Genomic DNA, 24,976 nt, shown 5'->3' with positions numbered 1-24,976 from the left:
ACACAAACACACACACACACATATATTACACACATTGTCACAACATGATCTGGATCTTATAATCCATGTGTTTGTGTCATTAAGACTATTGTAACAGTTTATTTCATGTCTAAACCAGAAGGATCTGATTCAGCTGCAGTTCATACAAAACTCTGCAGCCAGAATTCTGAGCCGCTCTAGTAGAAGAACTCACATTTCTCCTTCAAACTCTTCACTGGCTGCTCTAGTAGAAGAACTCACATTTCTCCTTCAAACTCTTCACTGGCTTCCAGTTTCTTTCAGGATCATTTTAAAATTCTGGTTCTTGCTTTCAGATCTATTCATGGTCAGACCTTCATGATCTGATCCAGACTTGCACCCCAGCTCGGGTTACTTTACTAACTTTACATTACGTTGATCACCAGTTCAAGTAGAAGACACACATATGTAGTGATGACAGTGTCTTCATTCATAAAGACCACTAGATGTCACTCTCTGCTGTGTAATCTTTGGTTCCGATCGACTCAATGAAACCTGTCAACATTTCAAACGGAGAGTGACATCTAGTGTTCTTTCAAAATATGACACTGTATCATGATACAGCATTAAACAGCTGATGTTGACGATCACATGACCTCGGAAAACATGACACAGAAAATATTCAAATGTTTTCGTTCCAAAGATTTTACTCCGACTAAATGTTTACAAATTATAATCTTCTAATGCTGTTTTCAGCGTCTTCTTCTTCGTCCCATCAGAGGTTCCCAGAGCAAGTCTTCCTTCTTCACCTTCATCACTTTCTCTTCATGTCTTAATTCATCTCGTCATGAACCTCAATGATCGTCTTCTTCCTTTTCCTGGTTTCATTTCTGACATTCATCATAAAACATGAGACTGGCATCAATAACTCTGTCTTCAAACTGTCAATCACAGGGTTTTTTCTTTGTACTGTCAATCATTTCTGGTTTTGTCTTCATAATGTCAATCATCTCTGATGTTGCCTTCATACTGTCAATCATCTCTGATGTTGTCTTCATACTGTCAATCATCTCTGATGTTGTCTTCATACTGTCAATCATCTCTGATGTTGTCTTCATACTGTCAATTATCTCTGATGTTGTCTTCATACTGTCAATCATTTCTGATGTTGTCTTCATACTATCAATCATTTCTGATGTTGTCTTCATACTATCAATCATCTCTGATGTTGTCTTCAAACTGTCAATCATATCTGATGTTTCCTTCAAACTATCAATCATCTCTGTTGTCTTCAAACTGTCAATCATCTCTGATGTTGTCTTCAATCTGTCAATCATCTCTCATGTTGTCTTCAAACTGTCAATCATTTCTGGTGTTGTCTTTGTACTGTCAATCATCTCTGATGTCTTCATACTGTCAATCATCTCTGATATTGTCTTCAAACTGTCAATCATCTCTCATGTTGTCTTTGTACTGTCAATCATCTCTGATGTCTTCATACTGTCAATCATCTCTGATGTTGTCTTCAAACTGTCAATCATCTCTGATGTTGTCTTTCAACTGTCAATCATCTCTGATGTTTCCTTCAAACTATCAATTATCTCTGATGTTGTCTTTGTACTGTCAATCATCTCTTATGTTGTCTTTGTACTGTCAATCATCTCTGATGTTGTCTTCATACTGTCAATCATCTCTGATGTTGCCTTCATACTGTCAATCATCTCTGATGTTGCCTTCATACTGTCAATCATCTCTGATGTTGTCTTCATACTGTCAATCATCTCTGATGTTGTCTTCAAACTATCAATTATCTCTGATGTTGTCTTCATACTGTCAATCATTTCTGATGTTGTCTTCATACTATCGATCATCTCTGATGTTGTCTTCAAACTATCAATTATCTCTGATGTTGTCTTCAAACTGTCAATCATATCTGATGTTTCCTTCAAACTATCAATCATCTCTGTTGTCTTCAAACTGTCAATCATCTCTGATGTTGTCTTCAAACTGTCAATCATCTCTCATGTTGTCTTCAAACTGTCAATCATCTCTCATGTTGTCTTTGTACTGTCAATCATCTCTGATGTCTTCATACTGTCAATCATCTCTGATGTTGTCTTCAAACTGTCAATCATCTCTGATGTTGTCTTTCAACTGTCAATAGTCTCTGATGTTTCCTTCAAACTATCAATTATCTCTGATGTTGTCTTTGTACTGTCAATCATCTCTTATGTTGTCTTTGTACTGTCAATCATCTCTGATGTTGTCTTCTTGCTGTCAATCATCTCTGATGTTGTCTTCTTGCTGTCAATCATCTCTGAAGTTGTCTTCTTGCTGTCAATCATCTCTGATGTTGTCTTCATACTGTCAATCATCTCTGAAGTTGTCTTCAAACTATCAATCATCTCTGATATTGTCTTCATACTGTCAATCATCTCTGATGTTTACTTCAAGATATCAATTATCTCTGATGTTGTCTTTGTACTGTCAATCATCCCTGATGTTGTCTTCATACTGTCAATCATCTCTGATGTTGTCTTCATACTGTCAATCATCCCTGATGTTGTCTTCATACTGTCAATCATCTCTGATGTTGTCTTCAAACTGTCAATCATCTCTGATGTTTACTTCAAGATATCAATTATCTCTGATGTTGTCTTTGTACTGTCAATCATCCCTGATGTTGTCTTCATACTGTCAATCATCTCTGATGTTGTCTTCAAACTGTCAATCATCTCTGATGTTTACTTCAAGATATCAATTATCTCTGATGTTGTCTTCATACTGTCAATCATCTCTGATGTTGTCTTCAAACTGTCAATCATCTCTGATGTTGTCTTTTCACTGTCAAGCATTTCTGATGTTGTCTTTGTACTGTCAATCATCTCTGATGTTGCCTTCATGCTGTCAATCATCTCTGATGTTTCCTTCAAACTATCAATCATCTCTGATGTTGTCTTCAAACTATCAATCATCTCTGATGTTGTCTTCATACTTTCAATCATCTCTGATGTTGTCTTCATACTGTCAATCATCTCTGATGTTGTTTTTGTACTGTCAATCATCTCTGATGTTGTCTTTGTACTGTCAATCATCTCTGATGTTGTCTTCATACTATCAATCATCTCTGATGTTGTCTTTTTACTGTCAATCATCTCTGATGTTGTCTTTAAACTATCAATCATGCTGTAAATCATATCTGATGTTTCCTTCAAACTGTCAATCATTTCTGATGTTGTCTTTTTACTGTCATTCATTTCTGATGTTGTCTTTGTACTGTCAATCATCTCTGATGTCACCTTCATGCTGTCAATCATCTCTGATGTTGCCTTCATACTGTCAATCATCTCTGATGTTGTCTTTGTACTGTCAATCATCCCTGATGTTGTCGTCATACTATCAATCATCTCTGATGTTTTCTTCATACTGTCAATCATTTCTGATGTTGTCTTCATGCTGTCAATCATATCTGATGTTTCCTTCAAACTGTCAATCGTCTCTGATGTTGTCTTCAGGCTGTCAATCATATCTGATGTTTCCTTCAAACTGTCAATTATCTCTGATGTCTTCATGCTGTCAATCATATCTGATGTTTCCTTCAAACTGTCAATCGTCTCTGATGTTGTCTTCATGCTGTCAATCATATCTGATGTTTCCTTCAAACTGTCAATTATCTCTGATGTTGTCTTCATGCTGTAAATCATATCTGATGTTTCCTTCAAACTGTCAATCATTTCTGATGTTGTCTTTTTACTGTCATTCATTTCTGATGTTGTCTTTGTACTGTCAATCATCTCTGATGTCACCTTCATGCTGTCAATCATCTCTGATGTTGTCTTTGTACTGTCAATCATCTCTGATGTTGTCTTCAAACTGTCAATCATTTATTTTGTTGTCTTTGTACTGTCAATCTTTTCTGATGTTGTCTTTGTACTGTCAATCATGTCTGATGTTGTCTTTGTACTGTCAATCATCTCTGATGTCGACTTCATGCTGTCAATCATCTCTGATGTTGTCTTCATACTATCAATCATCTCTGATGTTTTCTTCATACTGTCAATCATTTCTGATGTTCTCTTCATGCTGTCAATCATATCTGATGTTTCCTTCAAACTGTCAATCGTCTCTGATGTTGTCTTCATGCTGTCAATCATATCTGATGTTTCCTTCAAACTGTCAATCGTCTCTGATGTTGTCTTCATGCTGTCAATCATATCTGATGTTTCCTTCAAACTGTCAATCATCTCTGATGTCGCCTTCATGCTGTCAATCATCTCTGATGTTGTCTTTGTACTGTCAATCATCTCTGATGTTGTCTTCAAACTGTCAATCATTTATTTTGTTGTCTTTGTACTGTCAATCATTTCTGATGTTGTCTTTGTACTGTCAATCATCTCTGATGTCGACTTCATGCTGTCAATAATATCTGATGTTGTCTTTGTACTGTCAATCATCTCTGATGTTGTCTTCATACTATCAATCATCTCTGATGTTGTCTTCATACTATCAATCATCTCTGATGTTGTCTTTGTACTGTCAATCATCTCTGATGTCGACTTCATGCTGTCAATAATATCTGATGTTGTCTTTGTACTGTCAATCATCTCTGATGTTGTCTTCATACTATCAATCATCTCTGATGTTGTCTTCATACTATCAATCATCTCTGATGTTGTCTTCAAACTGTCAATCATCTCTGATGTTGTCTTCATACTATCAATCATCTCTGATGTTGTCTTTGTACTGTCAATCATCCCTGATGTTGTCTTCATACTGTCAATCATCTCTGATGTTGTCTTCATACTGTCAATCATCTCTGATGTTGTCTTCATACTGTCAATCATCCCTGATGTTGTCTTCATACTGTCAATCATCTCTGATGTTGTCTTCAAACTGTCAATCATCTCTGATGTTTACTTCAAGATATCAATTATCTCTGATGTTGTCTTCATACTGTCAATCATCTCTGATGTTGTCTTCAAACTGTCAATCATCTCTGATGTTGTCTTTTCACTGTCAAGCATTTCTGATGTTGTCTTTGTACTGTCAATCATCTCTGATGTTGCCTTCATGCTGTCAATCATCTCTGATGTTTCCTTCAAACTATCAATCATCTCTGATGTTGTCTTCAAACTATCAATCATCTCTGATGTTGTCTTCATACTTTCAATCATCTCTGATGTTGTCTTCATACTGTCAATCATCTCTGATGTTGTCTTTGTACTGTCAATCATCTCTGATGTTGTCTTTGTACTGTCAATCATCTCTGATGTTGTCTTCATACTATCAATCATCTCTGATGTTGTCTTTTTACTGTCAATCATCTCTGATGTTGTCTTTAAACTATCAATCATGCTGTAAATCATATCTGATGTTTCCTTCAAACTGTCAATCATTTCTGATGTTGTCTTTTTACTGTCATTCATTTCTGATGTTGTCTTTGTACTGTCAATCATCTCTGATGTCACCTTCATGCTGTCAATCATCTCTGATGTTGCCTTCATACTGTCAATCATCTCTGATGTTGTCTTTGTACTGTCAATCATCCCTGATGTTGTCGTCATACTATCAATCATCTCTGATGTTTTCTTCATACTGTCAATCATTTCTGATGTTGTCTTCATGCTGTCAATCATATCTGATGTTTCCTTCAAACTGTCAATCGTCTCTGATGTTGTCTTCATGCTGTCAATCATATCTGATGTTTCCTTCAAACTGTCAATTATCTCTGATGTCTTCATGCTGTCAATCATATCTGATGTTTCCTTCAAACTGTCAATCGTCTCTGATGTTGTCTTCATGCTGTCAATCATATCTGATGTTTCCTTCAAACTGTCAATTATCTCTGATGTTGTCTTCATGCTGTAAATCATATCTGATGTTTCCTTCAAACTGTCAATCATTTCTGATGTTGTCTTTTTACTGTCATTCATTTCTGATGTTGTCTTTGTACTGTCAATCATCTCTGATGTCACCTTCATGCTGTCAATCATCTCTGATGTTGTCTTTGTACTGTCAATCATCTCTGATGTTGTCTTCAAACTGTCAATCATTTATTTTGTTGTCTTTGTACTGTCAATCTTTTCTGATGTTGTCTTTGTACTGTCAATCATCTCTGATGTCGACTTCATGCTGTCAATCATCTCTGATGTTGTCTTCATACTATCAATCATCTCTGATGTTTTCTTCATACTGTCAATCATTTCTGATGTTCTCTTCATGCTGTCAATCATATCTGATGTTTCCTTCAAACTGTCAATTGTCTCTGATGTTGTCTTCATGCTGTCAATCATATCTGATGTTTCCTTCAAACTGTCAATCATCTCTGATGTTGTCTTCATGCTGTCAATCATATCTGATGTTTCCTTCAAACTGTCAATCATTTCTGATGTTGTCTTTTTACTGTCATTCATTTCTGATGTTGTCTTTGTACTGTCAATCATCTCTGATGTCGCCTTCATGCTGTCAATCATATCTGATGTTGTCTTTGTACTGTCAATCATCTCTGATGTTTCCTTCAAACTGTCAATCATCTCTGATGTTGTCTTTGTACTGTCAATCATTTATTTTGTTGTCTTTGTACTGTCAATCATTTCTGATGTTGTCTTCAAACTGTCAATCATTTATTTTGTTGTCTTTGTACTGTCAATCATTTCTGATGTTGTCTTCAAACTGTCAATCATTTATTTTGTTGTCTTTGTACTGTCAATCATCTCTGATGTTGCCTTCATGCTGTCAATCATATCTGATGTTTCCTTCAAGCTGTCAATCGTCTCTGATGTTGTCTTCATGCTGTCAATCATATCTGATGTTTCCTTCAAACTGTCAATCCTCTCTGATGTTGTCTTCATACTGTCAACCATTTCTGATCTTGTCCTCTTACTGTCAATCATCTCTGATGTTGTCTTTGTACTGTCAATCATCTCTGATGTTGTCTTCATACTGTCAATCATCTTTGATGTTGTCTTCATACCGTCAATCATCTCTGATGTCGCCTTCATGCTGTCAATCATCTCTGATGGTTCCACCTGTGCCTCCCTGCCTGCACTCTCTTCTTCACCTCTGACTTGAAGGTTGAACTGAGAACATGAAGACACACGAAGAGTTTCTTCTTGCTTTGAATGTTAGATTCTCTGGATTAAGAGCTTCTCGTCCTCAGATAACTTCGTGGTGGACCACAGCTCCTGCGTGAGAGCTTGTCCCACCAACAAGATGGAGGTGGAGGAGAACCGTCTGAAGATGTGCATCCCCTGCACCGACATCTGCCCCAAAGGTCAGCAGGTGCGACGTCTTCGATCAGAAGGGTTTAATTTTATTGTTATGTCTTCGTCCCTCAGCGTGCGACGGCATCGGAACAGCTTCGCTTCAAAACGCTCAGACCGTCGACTCCAGCAACATCGACAAGTTCATCAACTGCACCAAGATCAACGGGAACCTGGTTTTCCTGATCACCGGGATCAAAGGGCGAGTTATTTACCCTTCAATACAATATATGTGTGTAGTTAAGTATGTTAGTGTCAGCAATGATATTACCATGTTATTTCATTTTATTATCACGTTATGTCATGATATTACCACGTTATTTCAATATATTATAATTTTATGTTACTACCACATAATGCCATTATATTATCATATTATGTCATGATATTACCACTTTTTTATTATATTATAATGTTATGTCATGGTATTACCACGTTATTTCATTTTATTATCATGTTATGTTATGATATTACCACATTATTTTATTATATTATCATGTTATGTTATGATATTACCACGTTATTTCATTTTATTATCACGTTATGTTATGATATTACCACGTTATTTCATTTTATTAGCACGTTATGTTATGATATTACCACGTTATTTCAATATATTATCATTTTATGTTACTACCACATAATGCCATTATATTATCATATTATGTCATGATATTACCACTTTTTTATTATATTATAATGTTATGTCATGGTATTACCACGTTATTTCATTTTATTATCATGTTATGTTATGATATTACCACATTATTTTATTATATTATCATGTTATGTTATGATATTACCACGTTATTTCATTTTATTATCACGTTATGTTATGATATTACCACGTTATTTCATTTTATTAGCACGTTATGTTATGATATTACCACGTTATTTCAATATATTATCATTTTATGTTACTACCACATAATGCCATTATATTATCATATTATGTCATGATATTACCACTTTTTTATTATATTATAATGTTATGTCATGATATTACCATGTTATTTCATTTTATTATCATGTTATGTTATGATATTACCACGTTATTTTATTATATTATCATGTTATGTTATGATATTACAACATTATTTTATTATATTATCATGTTATGTCATGATATTACCACATTATTTCATTTTATTAGCACGTTATGTTATGATATTACCACGTTATTTCATTTTATTAGCACGTTATGTTATGATATTACCACGTTATTTCATTTTATTAGCACGTTATGTTATGATATTACCACGTTATTTCATTATATTATCACGTTATGTTACGATATTACCACGTTATTTCATTATATTATCACGTTATGTTATGATATTACCACGTTATTTCATTATATTATCACGTTATGTTATGATATTACCACGTTATTTCATTATATTATCACGTTATGTTATGATATTACCACGTTATTTCATTTTATTAGCACGTTATGTTATGATAATACCACATTATTTCATTATATTATCATGTTATGTTATGATATTAACACGTTATTTCATTTTATTATCATGTTATGTCATGATATTACCACGTTATTTCATTTTATTATCATGTTATGTTATGATATTACCACATTATTTCATTTTATTATCACGTTATGTTATGATATTACCACGTTATTTCATTTTATTATCATGTTATGTTATGATATTACCACGTTATTTCATTTTATTATCACGTTATGTTATGATATTACCACGTTATTTCATTTTATTAGCACGTTATGTTATGATATTACCACGTTATTTCATTTTATTATCATGTTATGTTATGATATTACAACATTATTATATTATCATGTTATGTCATGATATTACCGCATTATTTCATTTTATTATCATGTTATGTTATGATATTACAACATTATTTTATTATATTATCATGTTATGTCATGATATTACCACATTATTTCATTTATTATCATTTTCTGTCATAATATTACCACTTTTTTTATTATATTATCATGTAATGTTATGATATTACCACGTTATTTCATTATATTATCACGTTATGTTATGATATTACCACATTATTTCATTATATTATCATGTTCTGTCATAATATTACAACTTTTTTATTATAATATCATGTAATGTTATGATATTACCACATTATTTCATTATATTATCACGTTATGTTATGATATTACCACGTTATTTCATTATATTATCACGTTTTGTTATGATATTACCACGTTATTTCATTATATTATCATGTTCTGTCATAATATTATCACGTTTTGTTATGATATTACCACGTTATTTCATTATATTATCACGTTTTGTTATGATATTACCACGTTATTTCATTATATTATCATGTTCTGTCATAATATTATCACGTTTTGTTATGATATTACCACGTTATTTCATTTTATTATCACGTTATGTTATGATATTACCACGTAATTTAATTATATTATCATGTTCTGTCATAATATTATCACGTTTTGTTATGATATTACCACGTTATTTCATTATATTATCACGTTATGTTATGATATTACCACGTTATTTCATTATATTATCACGTTATGTTATGATATTACCACGTAATTTAATTATATTATCATGTTCTGTCATAATATTATCACGTTTTGTTATGATATTACCACGTTATTTCATTTTATTATCACGTTATGTTATGATATTACCACGTAATTTAATTATATTATCATGTTCTGTCATAATATTATCACGTTTTGTTATGATATTACCACGTTATTTCATTATATTATCATGTTATGTTATGATATTACCACATTATTTCATTATATCTTCATGTTATTTGTATTATGGAAGTATAAAAGTGTCATCAGAGTATTTTTAAATCAAATATAAAGAATACAACTGTAGCTTTGGAATAATTTCTTCTTTTTTTTTTTTTTCAAAATTTAGTTTCACACAGAATTTTAAATTCAATATAAATATTTATTTTCCAAATAAAAAAAAAAAAAAAAAAAATCAACCTTTTAATTAACATTTTACTTAAATATTCTGAAATAAATTAATGCTTAAAAAACTTTGTTTCATATTCTAATAATTCTAAAATAAACTTCAAATTCTATGTATTTTTTTTTAACTCGTACCCTTTTAAATTCAATGTTAATGTTTGTATTAATGGAGCCAAAATATTCCAACAAAAAAGTAACAAATCATCCTTTGAAAATACAAACTACTAAATAAAATGTCAACGTTTTAAAACATTTTAACACAAAATGTAAAATTTAAATGATAATTTTAACATTTTAATATTCTGACGTCACTGATATACTTAAATTGTTTTTCTACATAGTATTTTTTTTTACTAGATCATTTCAGTATAAATCTGTCAAAGAAACGACATACGAGTTTAAATATAATTCAAAATAAAACATGTTTGTGTTTTTCATTCGTGTAAAAGTTAAAGAAAACCTATTGACTGATTGTTTTTATTCCAGAGATGCTTATCATCACATCGAAGCTTTGGATCCCGAGAAACTCAACATCTTCCGCACGGTTCGAGAAGTTACAGGTGAATCGCTTTGAGTTTCTTTGTTCTCCAAGCTTTGAGTTTCTTTGTTCTCCAAGCTTTGAGTTTCTTTGTTCTCCAAGCTTTGAGTTTCTTTGTTCTCCAAGCTTTGAGTTTCTTTGTTCTCAAAGCTTTGAGTTTCTTTGTTCTCAAAGCTTTGAGTTTCCAAGCTTTGAGTTTCTTTGTTCTCCAAGCTTTGAGTTTCTTTGTTCTCCAAGCTTTGAGTTTCTTTGTTCTCCAAGCGTTGAGTTTCTTTGTTCTCCAAGCGTTGAGTTTCTTTGTTCTCCAAGCTTTGAGTTTCTTTGTTCTCAAAGCTTTGAGTTTCTTTGTTCTCCAAGCTTTGAGTTTCTTTGTTCTCCTGGTGTTCCGTGGGTTTACTCCGGGCACTCCGGTTTCCTCCCACAGTCCACAAACATACAGAGGTTGATTAAGAACTTGAGGGAAATTGTCCGTAGGTATGAGTGTGTGTGTGAATGGTTGTCTGTCTTTGTGTGTCCTGAGACAGACTGGCGTCCTGTCCAGGGTGTCCCCTGCCTCTGGCCCTATCATACTGGGATAGACTCTAGTCTCCCCTGTGGTAGAAAATGAATGAATGAATGAATGAATGAATGAATGAATGAATGAATTTTGGGGCGACAAAAGACGCACCATGTTGATTTCATCTGGTCGTTTATACTTGAAGTGACGTGGATGGAATTAAACATGACTTTCAAGGTTTAAAACTCTGATTTCCTCCCAACGAAGAAGATAAATGTGAAGAAAATAATCCTTAAAATGATGAATTTTGATGCTTCGTTCATGGAAATACAGACTTTCATGGAGAGAAAGATTAGTTTTGCTAAATTCCGCTCTACGAACAAACACCTGAGATCATTGAATCCATCGTTTTTTGGTCTAAAATGACGAGAACATCTTTCCTAGTACAACTGAATGTAATTGTAAGATCTATTTGAATGTAAAAGTACACGTTATTACTGTCAAGTGTATTTGCTGAGAGCCTCACCTGCTGCCGAGTGTCCTCGCTGAGAAATGCAGCTTAAGATGAAAGAGTCTTTCAATCTCCTGTCTCTTCTGCTGCTGCTCCCTGGAGATCTGGACATCCTTGAGCCTCTGGAGCCTCAGGAGCTTCAGGAGCCTCTGGAGCTTCAGGAGCCTCAGGAGCCTCAGGAGCCTCAGGAGCCTCAGCAGCTCCTCCTTCATGGACCGTGAAGAAAACATTTGAAGCGCGTCGTTAAATCTTCCGCTTCCTGTACAACTACATTGTTTGTTTCTGCAACATGTACTTAGCAGACAGTATTGTAGTACATCGTAATTATGTTGTATTATATTACCACGTTAATTAATTATGTTATCATGTTATGTCATGATAGTTCCACTTTATTTCATTATAATCATGTTATACTATGATATTACCACGTTATTTCATTATATTATCATGTCTTGTTATGATATTACCACGTTATTTCATTATATCATCATGTTATACTATGATATTACCACGTTTTTTCATTATATTATCATGTCTTGTTAATATATTACCACTTTATTTTATTATATTATCATGTTATGATATTATCACATTATTTAATTATATCATAATGTTATGTCATGATAGTTCCACTTTATTTCATTATGTTATCATGTCTTGTTATGATATTATCACTTAATTTCATTATATCATCATGTTATACTATGATATTACCACGTTATTTCATTATATCATCATGTTATACTATGATATTACCACGTTATTTCATTATATTATCATGTCTTGTTATGATATTACCACTTTATTTCATTATATCATCATGTTACACTATGATATTACCACGTTTTTTCATTATATTATCATGTCTTGTTAATATATTACCACTTTATTTTATTATATTATGTTATGATATTATCATATTATTTAATTATATCATAATGTTATGTCATGATAGTTCCACTTTATTTCATTATATCATAATGATGTTATACTATGATATTACCACGTTATTTCATTATATTATCATGTTATGTCATATTACCACGTTATTTCATTATGTTATCATGTCTTGTTATGATATTATCACTTTATTTCATTATATCATCATGTTATGTCATGATATTACCACGTTATTTCATTATATTATCATGTCTTGTTATGATTTTACCACTTTATTTCATTATATCATCATGTTATACTATGATATTACCACGTTTTTCATTATATTATCATGTCATGTCATGATATTACCACGTTATTTCATTACATTATCATGACTTGTTATGATATTATCACTTTATTTCATTATATCATCATGTTATGTCATCATATTACCACGTTATTTCATTATATTATCATGTCTTGTTATGTTATTACCACATTATTATATTATCATAATATGATATTATACATTTATTTCATTATATCATCATGTTATGTCATGATATTACCACGTTATTGTGATGATATTTCATGATATTATCATGTGTTTTTGATATTGTCTTTGGATTCCTTTTGTTATTTCAAGATATTATCGCAATAATTTGAGATATTATCACAATATTTCATGATATTACAAGGTTATTTCTTCATACTTGTATCGTGATAGTATCACGTTATTTATTAACGTTATTATAATCAGTTTTGTGACATTTTTTGTTACAGCAATTATGTTATTCATGATATTATTTATTTTTCTTGTGATTTTATCTCGTTATCTCTTATCATGTTATATGATAATATTCCTAATTATTGACTATCATAAGGTATCGTGTTAGTTAAAAGATTTCACTTCCATCACTTATAAATAATAGATATTTGATGTCGACACGAAGCTTCGTCTTGAGCTTCTATGTCGAGAGAATCCGACGTCTGTGGACGAGCTGCTCCATCAACTCGAGGTCACAGTCGCTGCTCTTTTTTCTCCTTCAAACCATGTGTGTGGAAGTTTTCCATCACGCACACACACACACACACACACACACACACACACAGAAAACTATCTTTGACACACACGCATGCACACACACACACACACACACACACACAGAAAACTATCTTTTTAACACACACACACACACACACACAGAAAACTATCTTTGACACACACACGCACGCACGCACACACACACACACACAGAAAACTATCTTTGACACACACACGCACACACACACACACAGAAAACTATATTTGACACACACACACACACCACACCACACACAAAACTATCTTTGACACACACACACACACCACACCACACACAAAACTATCTTTGACACACCCACACGCACACACCACACCACACCACACACACACACACAAAACTATCTTTGACACACACACACACACACAAAACTATCTTTGACACACACACACACACACACACACACAAAACTATCTTTGACACACACACACACACCACACCACACACAAAACTATCTTTGACACACCCACACGCACACACCACACCACACCACACACACACACACAAAACTATCTTTGACACACACACACACACACAAAACTATCTTTGACACACACACACACACACACACACACACACACACACACGACGGGTCTGTGAAGAAAGGTCTGGATTATGGGCTGGAAATATTAATAATTGATGTGACGATGAATGATGGATTGTTTAAATCTAACGTCTGAAGGGTTGTGTAGCTTCAGAGTGTGTGTTGTGAGTCTCCCTGTGACTCATTATTTCCGGTGTGTGTTGCTCAGGACACCTGAACATCCAGTCGTGGCCCGACAACATGACGGACCTGAGTGTCTTCAGTAACCTGGCAACCATCGGAGGACGATCTCTGTACAGGTGAGAGCAGGAGCTGCTGCACGTCATCAGGGTCTGTGGACACAAAACTGAAGCCTGGAAAATGTTTTTGGTGAAATCACACGGAAAACATCGTGAAAAATAGCATTAAAAAAAGGAAATATTCATTAAAAATATATGTATAAACGTCTTATCGTACAGTAACATGTGTTTCTTACTTTTCTCTTGCTCTTTTGAAAAAGAAAAAACACAATAAATTTAAAAAAAATTCTACAATATTTGTACATAACAAACTATTTGATGATCTAGTTTGATATTATTTTCTACAGAAACAGTTCCTTCATTGTGTTTTTTCAATTGTTTTATACATTTTAAATGGTAAGTTTTATTTGTAAATGTACACTAATATTTCAGGATATTGCCATGTTTTTTTATGATACTGCTAAGTTTTTAAATGATTTTTCCAAGTTATTTTACGATATTACCACATTATATTTGGATAATACCATGTAATTTGATGATATTACCATGTTATTTGATGATATTACCATGTTATTTGGTGATATGACCATGTTATTTGATGATATTACCATGTTATTTGGTGATATTACCATGTTATTTGGTGATATTACCATGTTATTTGAAAATATTACCATGTTATTTTATGATATTACCACATTATATTTGGATAATACCATGTTATTGGATGATATTACCATGTTATTTGGTGATATTACCATGTTATTTGATATTACCATGCTATTTGGTGATATTACCATGTTATTTGGTGATATTAACGCATTATAATTTGATATTCCCATGTTTTTTGATGATATTACCATGTTATTTGGTGATATTACCACATTATAATTGGATATTCCCATGTTTTTTGATGATATTCCATTTAATTTGATCATATTTCGTTAATTGACCATATTACCATGTTTTATGATGATATTACCATGTGATTTAATGATATTACATGTTATTCGATGATATTACCACGTTATGTTGTGATATTACCCATTCTTTTATGATATAACCATGTTATTATGTGATATTACCACATTATATTTGGATAATACCATGTTATTTGATGATATTACCATGTTATTTGGTGATATTACCATGTTATTTGATGATATTACCATGCTATTTGGTGATATTACCATGTTATTCGGTGATATTAACACATTATAATTGGATATTCCCATGTTTTTTGATGATATTACCATGTTATTTGGTGATATTACCACATTATAATTGGATATTCCCATGTTTTTTGATGATATTCCATGTAATTTGATCATATTTCGTTAATTGACCATATTACCATGTTTTATGATGATATTACCATGTTTTATGATGATATTACCATGTGATTTAATGATATTACATGTTATTCGATGATATTACCACGTTATGTTGTGATATTACACATTCTTTTATGATATTACCATGTTATTATGTGATATTACTACACTATCTTTTTATATCGCCACGTTATTTTGTGATATTCCATGTTATGACCTTATATATTTACTTTAACATGTGAGTAGAACACATGCTCTTTCTATGCATAAGATTCAATCAAGAAAATGATCCCTTTATGATTTATTTATTATTTAATCAATTTAAAAGTACACTAAAATGTACAAACACGTGACTATTGTGGTGGTTGATTGAAACATCCTGCTGCACTCAGTGAGCTGCTGAGAAGTATTTTCGTGAGAAACATTTTGAGCGACTGACATTTTAAAAGCGACGTGACTTTAACCCGAAGTAATAATTCATCAGGAATGTTTAGTGATTTCTCCAAAGAGAACATGAAGCTTTTTGACATTTACTGTTGCTGCTGCTGAAGAGTTGACACCTGAGTGGAACCATTATGATGAAGATGAAGATGATGAAGATGATGAAGATGAAGATGATGATGATGAAGATGATGATTATAATGAAGATGGTGATGAAAATATAGATGATGAAGATGAAGATGAAGATGATGAAGATGAAGATGAGGATGATGAAGATGAAGATGATGATGATGACAATGAAGAAGACGATGATGATGATGAAGATGATGATTATAATGAAGATGGTGATGAAAATATAGATGATGATGATGAAGATGATGATAGAGATTATGATGAAGATGATGATGGTGATGATAGAGATGATGACGATGATGATGATGATGATGATGATAGAGATTATGATGAAGATTAAAATGGTGATGAAAATATAGATGATGGAGATGATGATGATGATGACGATGATGATGATGATAGAGATTATGATGAAGATGATGATGATGAAGATGATGATGATGATGATGGTGATGACGATTATGATGAAGATGATGATGATGATGAAGAGGATGATGATGATGATGATGATGATAGAGATTATGATGAAGATGATGATGATGATGATGGTGATGACGATTATGATGAAGATGATGATGATGAAGATGAGGATGATGATGATGATGATGATGATAGAGATTATGACGATGATGATGATGAAGATGAAGATGATGATGAAGAAGATGATGATGACGATGATGACGATGACGATGATGATGATGATAGAGATTATGATGAGGATGAAGATGATGATGATAGAGATGATGAAGATGATGAGGAGGAGGATGAAGATGAAGATGATGATGATGATGAAGATGAGGATGAGGATGATAGAGATGATGAAGATGATGAGGAGGAGGATGAAGATGAAGATGATGATGATGATGATAATGATGAAGATGAGGATGAGGATGAGGATGATAGAGATGATGAAGATGATGAGGATGAAGATGATGATGATGAGGATGATGATAATGATGAAGGTGAGGATGATGAAGATGAAGATGATGACGACGACGGTGATGATAATGATGAGGAGGAGGATGAAGATGAAGACGATGATGATGAGGAGGATGATGATAATGATGAAGATGAGGATGAGGATGATGATGAAGATGAGGATGAGGATGAGGATGAAGATGATGATGAAGATGAGGATGGTGATGAAGATGAGCATGAGGATGATGAGGAGGAGGATGAAGATGATGATGACGATGAGAGGCTCCACTAAAAAGAATCCCACCTTTGCACACCTGCTTGGAATCACTTAAACCACCCACTCTAGAACACTTGTGTGTGTGTGTGTGTGTGTGTGTGTGTGTGTGTGTGTGTGTGTGTGTGTGTGTGTGTGTGTGTGTGTGTGTGTGTGTGTGTGTGTGTGTGTGTGTGTGTGTGTGTGTGTGTGTGTGGCTCATGATTCATCGTAAGTGTGATTAAAGTGAAGAAAATGATTTGAATTCTCTATAAATGTCAGCAGGACTGACTTCTGTACTGATTGGAAGTGAACGAGAAGGAAAGTGTGTTTGTGTTGTAATGTGTGTGTCGCTTGTGTTGTAATGTGTGTGTCGCTTGTGTTGTAATGTGTGTGTCGCTTGTGTTGTCGAGCTGCTGCTGCATATGTAGATGTTCTTCACATCTCACTTGAACTCAACGACCGAACAGATGCTGTTTACATTCATGCAGCAGTTGAACACAAACACTTGGTTTCTTCATGAGTTTATTGTTTTAAGAGAAATATAACTGAAATATTGACTTTAATATTTATTATAGTAACACATGTTTGATTATAGTTGAAAATTGTTTGATTATAGTTGAAAATTGTTTGATTATAGTTGAAAATTGTTTGATTAAAGTTGAAAATTGTTTGATTATAGTTGAAAATTGTTTGATTATAGTTGAAAATTGTTTGATTATAGATGAAAATGTTTGATTATAGTTGAAAATTGTTGGATTATAGTTGAAAATTGTTGGATTATAGATGAAAATTGTTTGATTATAGTTGAAAATTGTTTGATTATAGATGAAAATGTTTGATTATAGTTGAAAATTGTTTGATTATAGTTGAAAATTGTTGGATTATAGATGAAAATGTTTGATTATAGTTGAAAATTGTTTGATTATAGTTGAAAATTGTTGGATTATAGATGAAAATTGTTTGATTATAGTTGAAAATGGTTTGATTATAGTTGAAAATTGTTTGATTATAGATGAAAATGTTTGATTATAGTTGAAAATTGTTTGATTATAGATGAAAATGTTTGATTATAGTTGAAAATTGTTTGATTATAGTTGAAAATTGTTGGATTATAGATGAAAATGTTTGATTATAGTTGAAAATTGTTTGATTATAGTTGAAAATTGTTGGATTATAGATGAAAATGTTTGATTATAGTTGAAAATTGTTTGATTATAGTTGAAAATTGTTGGATTATAGATGAAAATTGTTTGATTATAGTTGAAAATTGTTTGATTATAGTTGAAAATTGTTTGATTATAGATGAAAATGTTTGATTATAGTTGAAAATTGTTGGATTATAGTTGAAAATTGTTGGATTATAGATGAAAATTGTTTGATTATAGTTGAAAATTGTTTGATTATAGATGAAAATGTTTGATTATAGTTGAAAATTGTTTGATTATAGTTGAAAATTGTTAGATTATAGTTGAAAATTGTTTGATTATAGTTGAAAATTGTTTGATTATAGTTGAAAATTGTTTGATTATAGTTGAAAATTGTTGGATTATAGTTGAAAATTGTTGGATTATAGATGAAAATTGTTTGATTAAAGTTGAAAATGGTTTGATTATAGTTGAAAATTGTTTGATTATAGTTGAAAATTGTTTGATTATAGTTGAAAATTGTTGGATTATAGTTGAAAATAGTTTGATTATAGTTGAAAATTGTTGGATTATAGTTGAAAATTGTTTGATTATAGTTGAAAATTGTTTGATTATAGTTGAAAATTATTTGATTATAGTTGAAAATTGTTTGATTATAGTTGAAAATTGTTTGATTATAGTTGAAAATTGTTTGATTATAGTTGAAAATTGTTTGATTATAGTTGAAAATTGTTGGATTATAGTGGAAAATTGTTTGATTATAATTGAAAATTGTTTGATTATTGTTGAAAATTGTTGGATTATAGTTGAAAATTGTTTGATTATAGATGAAAATTGTTTGATTATAGTTGAAAATTGTTTGATTATAGTTGAAAATTGTTTGATTATAGTTGAAAATTGTTGGATTATAGTTGAAAATTGTTTGATTATAGTTGAAAATTATTTGATTATAGTTGAAAATTGTTTGATTATAGTTGAAAATTGTTTGATTATAGTTGAAAATTGTTTGATTATAGTTGAAAATTGTTTGATTATAGTTGAAAATTGTTGGATTATAGTGGAAAATTGTTTGATTATAATTGAAAATTGTTTGATTATTGTTGAAAATTGTTGGATTATAGTTGAAAATTGTTTGATTATAGATGAAAATTGTTTGATTATAGTTGAAAATTGTTTGATTATAGTTGAAAATTGTTTGATTATAGTTGAAAATTGTTGGATTATAGTTGAAAATTGTTTGATTATAGTTGAAAAATGTTTGATTATAGTTGAAAATTGTTGGATTATAGTTGAAAATTGTTGGATTATAGTTGAAAATTGTTTGATTATAGTTGGAAATTGTTTGATTATAGTTGAAAATTGTTTGATTTCATTTGAAAATTGTTTGATTTCAGTTGAAAATTGTTTGATTTCAGTTAAAAATGCTCAGACAAAGTGTTATTGTTAAATATTTTACAGATATACTGTAAATGGATCACATTGAAATAAACGATATTAAATCTATTAAATCTTTGGACCCAGTTTTCATCAACTTGTGTAACTTGTCTCTCTCTCTCTCTCTTTCTTTCTCTCTCTCTCTTTTTCTCTCTGTGTCTCTCTCTCTCCCTCTCTCTCTGTGTGTCTCTCTCTCTCTCCCTCTCTCTCTGTGTGTCTCTCTCTCTCTCCCTCTCTCCTTCTCTCTCTCTCCCTCTCTCTCTCTCTCTCTCTCTCTCTCTCTCTCTCTCTCTCTCTCTCTCTCTCTCTCTCTCTCTCTCTCTCTCTCTCTCTCTCTCTCTCTCTCTCTCTCTCTCTCTCTCTCTCTCTCTCTCTCTCTCTCTCTCTCTCTCTCTCTCTCTCTCTCTCTCTCTCTCTCAGTGGTATATCTCTGCTGGTGTTGAAACAACATGGCATCTCGTCGCTGCAGCTTCAGTCTCTGCAGGAGATCAGTGCTGGTAACGTCCACATCGCCGACAACAGTCAGCTCTGCTTCTACAACACCGTCAACTGGACGCGGCTGTTCCGCGGCAACAACCAGAAGGTGTTGATCAGGAACAACCGGAGCCCCAAAGAGTGCTGTGAGTCCACATGAGAAGTCTGGTTTATGGGCTGGTGTTTGAACACACACAGAGACACACACACACACACACACACACACACACACACACACACACACACACACACACACACACACACACACACACACACACACACCGGCTGCTCACTCCACTGCCTCTCAGACGGTTGTTGCTGTCAGAAGTCACACACACTGTCCTCCTGGACACGAGTGCACTGGACTGTGATCATGTGTTTCTACTTCTTCACCTTCAGCAGAATAATAATCCTGGCATCAATTTACATGAACACCGATAATATATAGAACTATTTTAACTCACTTTAAAGAAATAAATAAAGCTTAAATGTTTCAAGGTGTGAATTTATACAATATATCGTGTTTATTTTTTCTTCATAAAACTCTATCAATATCAGAAAAGTCAAGTACTGGACAAAACTACACATATATACTTGTTACTACACTATCACAACACCAGAGTCAAGTACTGGACAATACTACACATATATACTTGTTACTACACTATCACAACACCAGAGTCAAGTACTGGACAATACTACACATATATCCTTGTTACTACACTATCATAACACCAGAGTCAAGTACTGGACAATACTACACATATATACTTGTTACTACACTATCACAACACCAGAGTCAAGTACTGGACAATACTACACATATATACTTGTTACTACACTATCACAACACCAGAGTCAAGTACTGGACAATACTACATATATATACTTGTTACTACACTATCATAACACCAGAGTCAAGTACTGGACAATACTACACATATATACTTGTTACTACACTATCATAACACCAGAGTCAAGTACTGGACAATACTACACATATATACTTGTTACTACACTATCATAACACCAGAGTCAAGTACTGGACAATACTACACATATATCCTTGTTACTACACTATCATAACACCAGAGTCAAGTACTGGACAATACTACACATATATACTTGTTACTACACTATCACAACACCGGAGTCAAGTACTGGACAATACGACACATATTTTCTTGTTACTTTAGTATCACTATAAATAGTATCGCAGTATCGTGATACTATTAACAGATTCTTCAACAATTCTTCTTTCCTGGAGTTGAATTGAGATCCAGGCGAGAGTTTGTCGTTCATTACTTTGAAGTATTACTTTCTTTCATCTCCTCCTGATTAAATGAAGGTAAAATGAAGGATCCTTTGAATCAGACTCTTGTGCTCCAGGATCTCGTTGCTCCAGGATCTCATGGATGATCAAGAAAGAGCAAAAACTTTTGGAAAAATACACCAGAAATGGCTCAATTGTGTGAGAAAAAGTAAACGATTTAAGATAAAAGAAAGAGTAAAATGTGTGAAAGAAGATTCAACATGTCTTTAATGAATGTGTCACTTGTTGAAGCAGTTTAAGATTCTTAACTGTAACAAGAGTCTGATTATTTATTATTATTATTATTGTTATTATTATTATTATTATTGGATCAATTTATCTTTACCTTTATGTTTGTCCTCCTTCATCAAACACTTCCATTCAATCCCCTAAATTTTCCTCTTACTGGAAGATAATCTGTTCCTTATATTATACACTATCTTAACAAATACAACATTACTTTGATTTGGAGTGAAGTATCCTGTGAGCCATTATTGTGTGTATTTGTACTTAATCAATATTATAAATCAGTTAATACCATTGATAAACAAACGTTCTTTCTTAAGTGATTCATATTTTCACGACCGTCGTCTAATTAAAGGAAATATGTTTTGCCGCGACTCGAGCAACGAGTCTGTCTTAATTAAAGTTGTTTAAGCGATAATTACTGTGTAATTATGACGATAAACACTAAAACCTTTATGATCTTAATGTTACTTTGATTGTTGTTTACAGCATGTGTGAGATAACGTTTAAAAGACTACGATGTTCATTTTCTGCCGCTTAATCTCTTGCTCTCTCTCTAGTCTCGCGGGGAGACCGGAGTCTATCCCAGTATCATAGGGCGAGAGGCAGGGGACACCCTGGACAGGACGCCAGACTGTCTCAGGACACACTTACACAGACAACCATTCACACACACACTCATACCTACAGACAATTTCCCTCAAGTTCTCAATCAACCTCTGTATGTTTTTGGACTGTGGGAGGAAACCGGAGTACCCGGAGTAAACCCACACAACACGTGGGAGAACATAGAAACTCAAACACAGAAAGGTCAAAGGTTGACTCCCTCCCGACCTGGAAGTGAACCATCAACCCCCTGAGAAACAACATCTTAAAACATTGATAATTTCTGTTGCTTGTCACACTCTTTGCAGACGACTATCGATTCTATTTGGCAGCTTGTGTTTCACGTCTTGAGACGTTCGACGTGTGGCGTTAGAGGTAGGATTGTGTAACAGTTGCTGAAACGCTGCTATGAACGATGCTAACCGACGCCTCGAATCAATATTTAATGCGATGAATTATGGACGACGTGAGGATGATCATCTCTCCAGCGGATCCTCGTCTTTACGATCCACTCCAGCGCTAATGGCTGCTCGGCCTCGTAAACACAGCAGACGTTCGTCTTTAGCATCTCGTTCGGTGTTTACATGAAACACAAACGACATGTTTTATTTACAAGACGATTACGTTTGTGTTGCAACAATAAGACGATCGTTTCGACGACTCATTTGTTTGTCTTTTCTTGTCCCGGCAGCCAAGAGTCGCATGTCCTGCGACCGGCTGTGTTCGGACGCCGGCTGTTGGGGTTCCGGTCCAGAGCAGTGTCTGTCGTGCCGGGCCTTCAGCCGAGGACGGACCTGCGTGGAGAAGTGCAGCTTATTCCAGGGGTGAGTGTCGCCGTGGACCAGGTCGTTTGAAGGGGACAAGTTGATGGTTTTAGTTGAAAAAATGAATTTTAATTTTTGTTTACAGTTTGTTAAAGAAGCGTCTGGTTTTAAAAACATAAAATTAATGGGAAAAAATGTCATTTTAGCTTTAATTTTAATTTGAACTAAAATGTTTGACTTTTATTTTGTTTACAGTTTGTTAAAGAAGCGTCTGGTTTTAAAAACATAAAATTAAAGGGAAATAAATGTCATTTTTAGCTTTAATTTGAACTAAAATGTTTGACCTTTATTTTGTTTACAGTTTATTAAAGAAGCGTCTGGTTTTAAAACCATAAAATTAATGTCATTTTTAGCTTTAATTTGAACTAAAATGTTTGACCTTTATTTTGTTTACAGTTTGTTAAAGAAGCGTCTGGTTTTAAAAACATAAAATTAAAGGGAAATAAATGTCATTTTAAATTGAAAAAATGTATTGAACTACAATATTTGACTTTTGTTTTGTTTACAGTTTGTTAAAGAAGCATCTGGTTTTAAAAACATAAAATTAATGGGAAATAAATGTCATTTTAGTTTAAAAATTTAATTTTAATTTTTGTTTACAGTTTGTTAAAGAAGCGTCTGGTTTTAAAAACATAAAATTAATGGGAAATAAACGTCATTTTTAGCTTTAATTTGAACTAAAATGTTTGACTTTTATTTTGTTTACAGTTTGTTAAAGAAGTGTCTGGTGTTAAAAACATAAAATTAATGGGAAATAAATGTCATTTTAGTTTAAAAAATTAATTTTAATTTTTGTTTAAAGTTTGTTAAAGAAGCGTCTGGTTTTAAAAACATAAAATTAAAGGGAAATAAATGTCATTTTTAGCTTTAATTTGAACTAAAATGTTTGACCTTTATTTTGTTTACAGTTTGTTAAAGAAGCGTCTGGTTTTAAAAACATAAAATTAAAGGGAAATAAATGTCATTTTAAATTGAAAAAATGTATTGAACTACAATATTTGACTTTTGTTTTGTTTACAGTTTGTTAAAGAAGCGTCTGGTTTTAAACCATAAAATTAATGGGAAATAAACGTCATTTTTAGCTTTAATTTGAACTAAAATGTTTGACTTTTATTTTGTTTACAGTTTGTTAAAGAAGTGTCTGGTTTTAAAAACATAAAATTAATGGGAAATAAATGTCATTTTAGTTTAAAAAATTAATTTTAATTTTTGTTTAAAGTTTGTTAAAGAAGCGTCTGGTTTTAAAACCATAAAATTAAAGGGAAATAAATGTCATTTTTAGCTTTAATTTGAACTAAAATGTTTGACCTTTATTTTGTTTACAGTTTGTTAAAGAAGCGTCTGGTT

At 32.6% G+C, this 24,976-nt stretch overlaps 1 protein-coding gene across 3 annotated transcripts in view; it reads left to right on the top strand.

Moving 5' to 3' along the window:
* Positions 1 to 24,976, top strand: part of erbb4b (erb-b2 receptor tyrosine kinase 4b) — a 379,990-nt gene that overhangs the window by 271,977 nt on the left and 83,037 nt on the right. For all 3 annotated transcript variants that reach the window (XM_087804856.1, XM_087804859.1, XM_087804857.1), the window contains exons 8-13: positions 7,118 to 7,231; positions 7,296 to 7,422; positions 10,684 to 10,757; positions 14,480 to 14,570; positions 20,588 to 20,787; positions 23,497 to 23,629. In XM_087804856.1, coding sequence (XP_087660982.1) covers positions 7,118 to 7,231; positions 7,296 to 7,422; positions 10,684 to 10,757; positions 14,480 to 14,570; positions 20,588 to 20,787; positions 23,497 to 23,629 — 739 coding nt within the window. The remainder of the gene's footprint in view (positions 1 to 7,117; positions 7,232 to 7,295; positions 7,423 to 10,683; positions 10,758 to 14,479; positions 14,571 to 20,587; positions 20,788 to 23,496; positions 23,630 to 24,976) is intronic.

Source organism: Callionymus lyra, chromosome 12, assembly GCF_982586985.1.
Source record: "Callionymus lyra chromosome 12, fCalLyr1.hap1.1, whole genome shotgun sequence".
Classification (NCBI taxonomy): Eukaryota; Metazoa; Chordata; class Actinopteri; order Syngnathiformes; family Callionymidae; genus Callionymus; species Callionymus lyra.
This window is presented reverse-complemented; position numbering and strand designations above follow the sequence as displayed.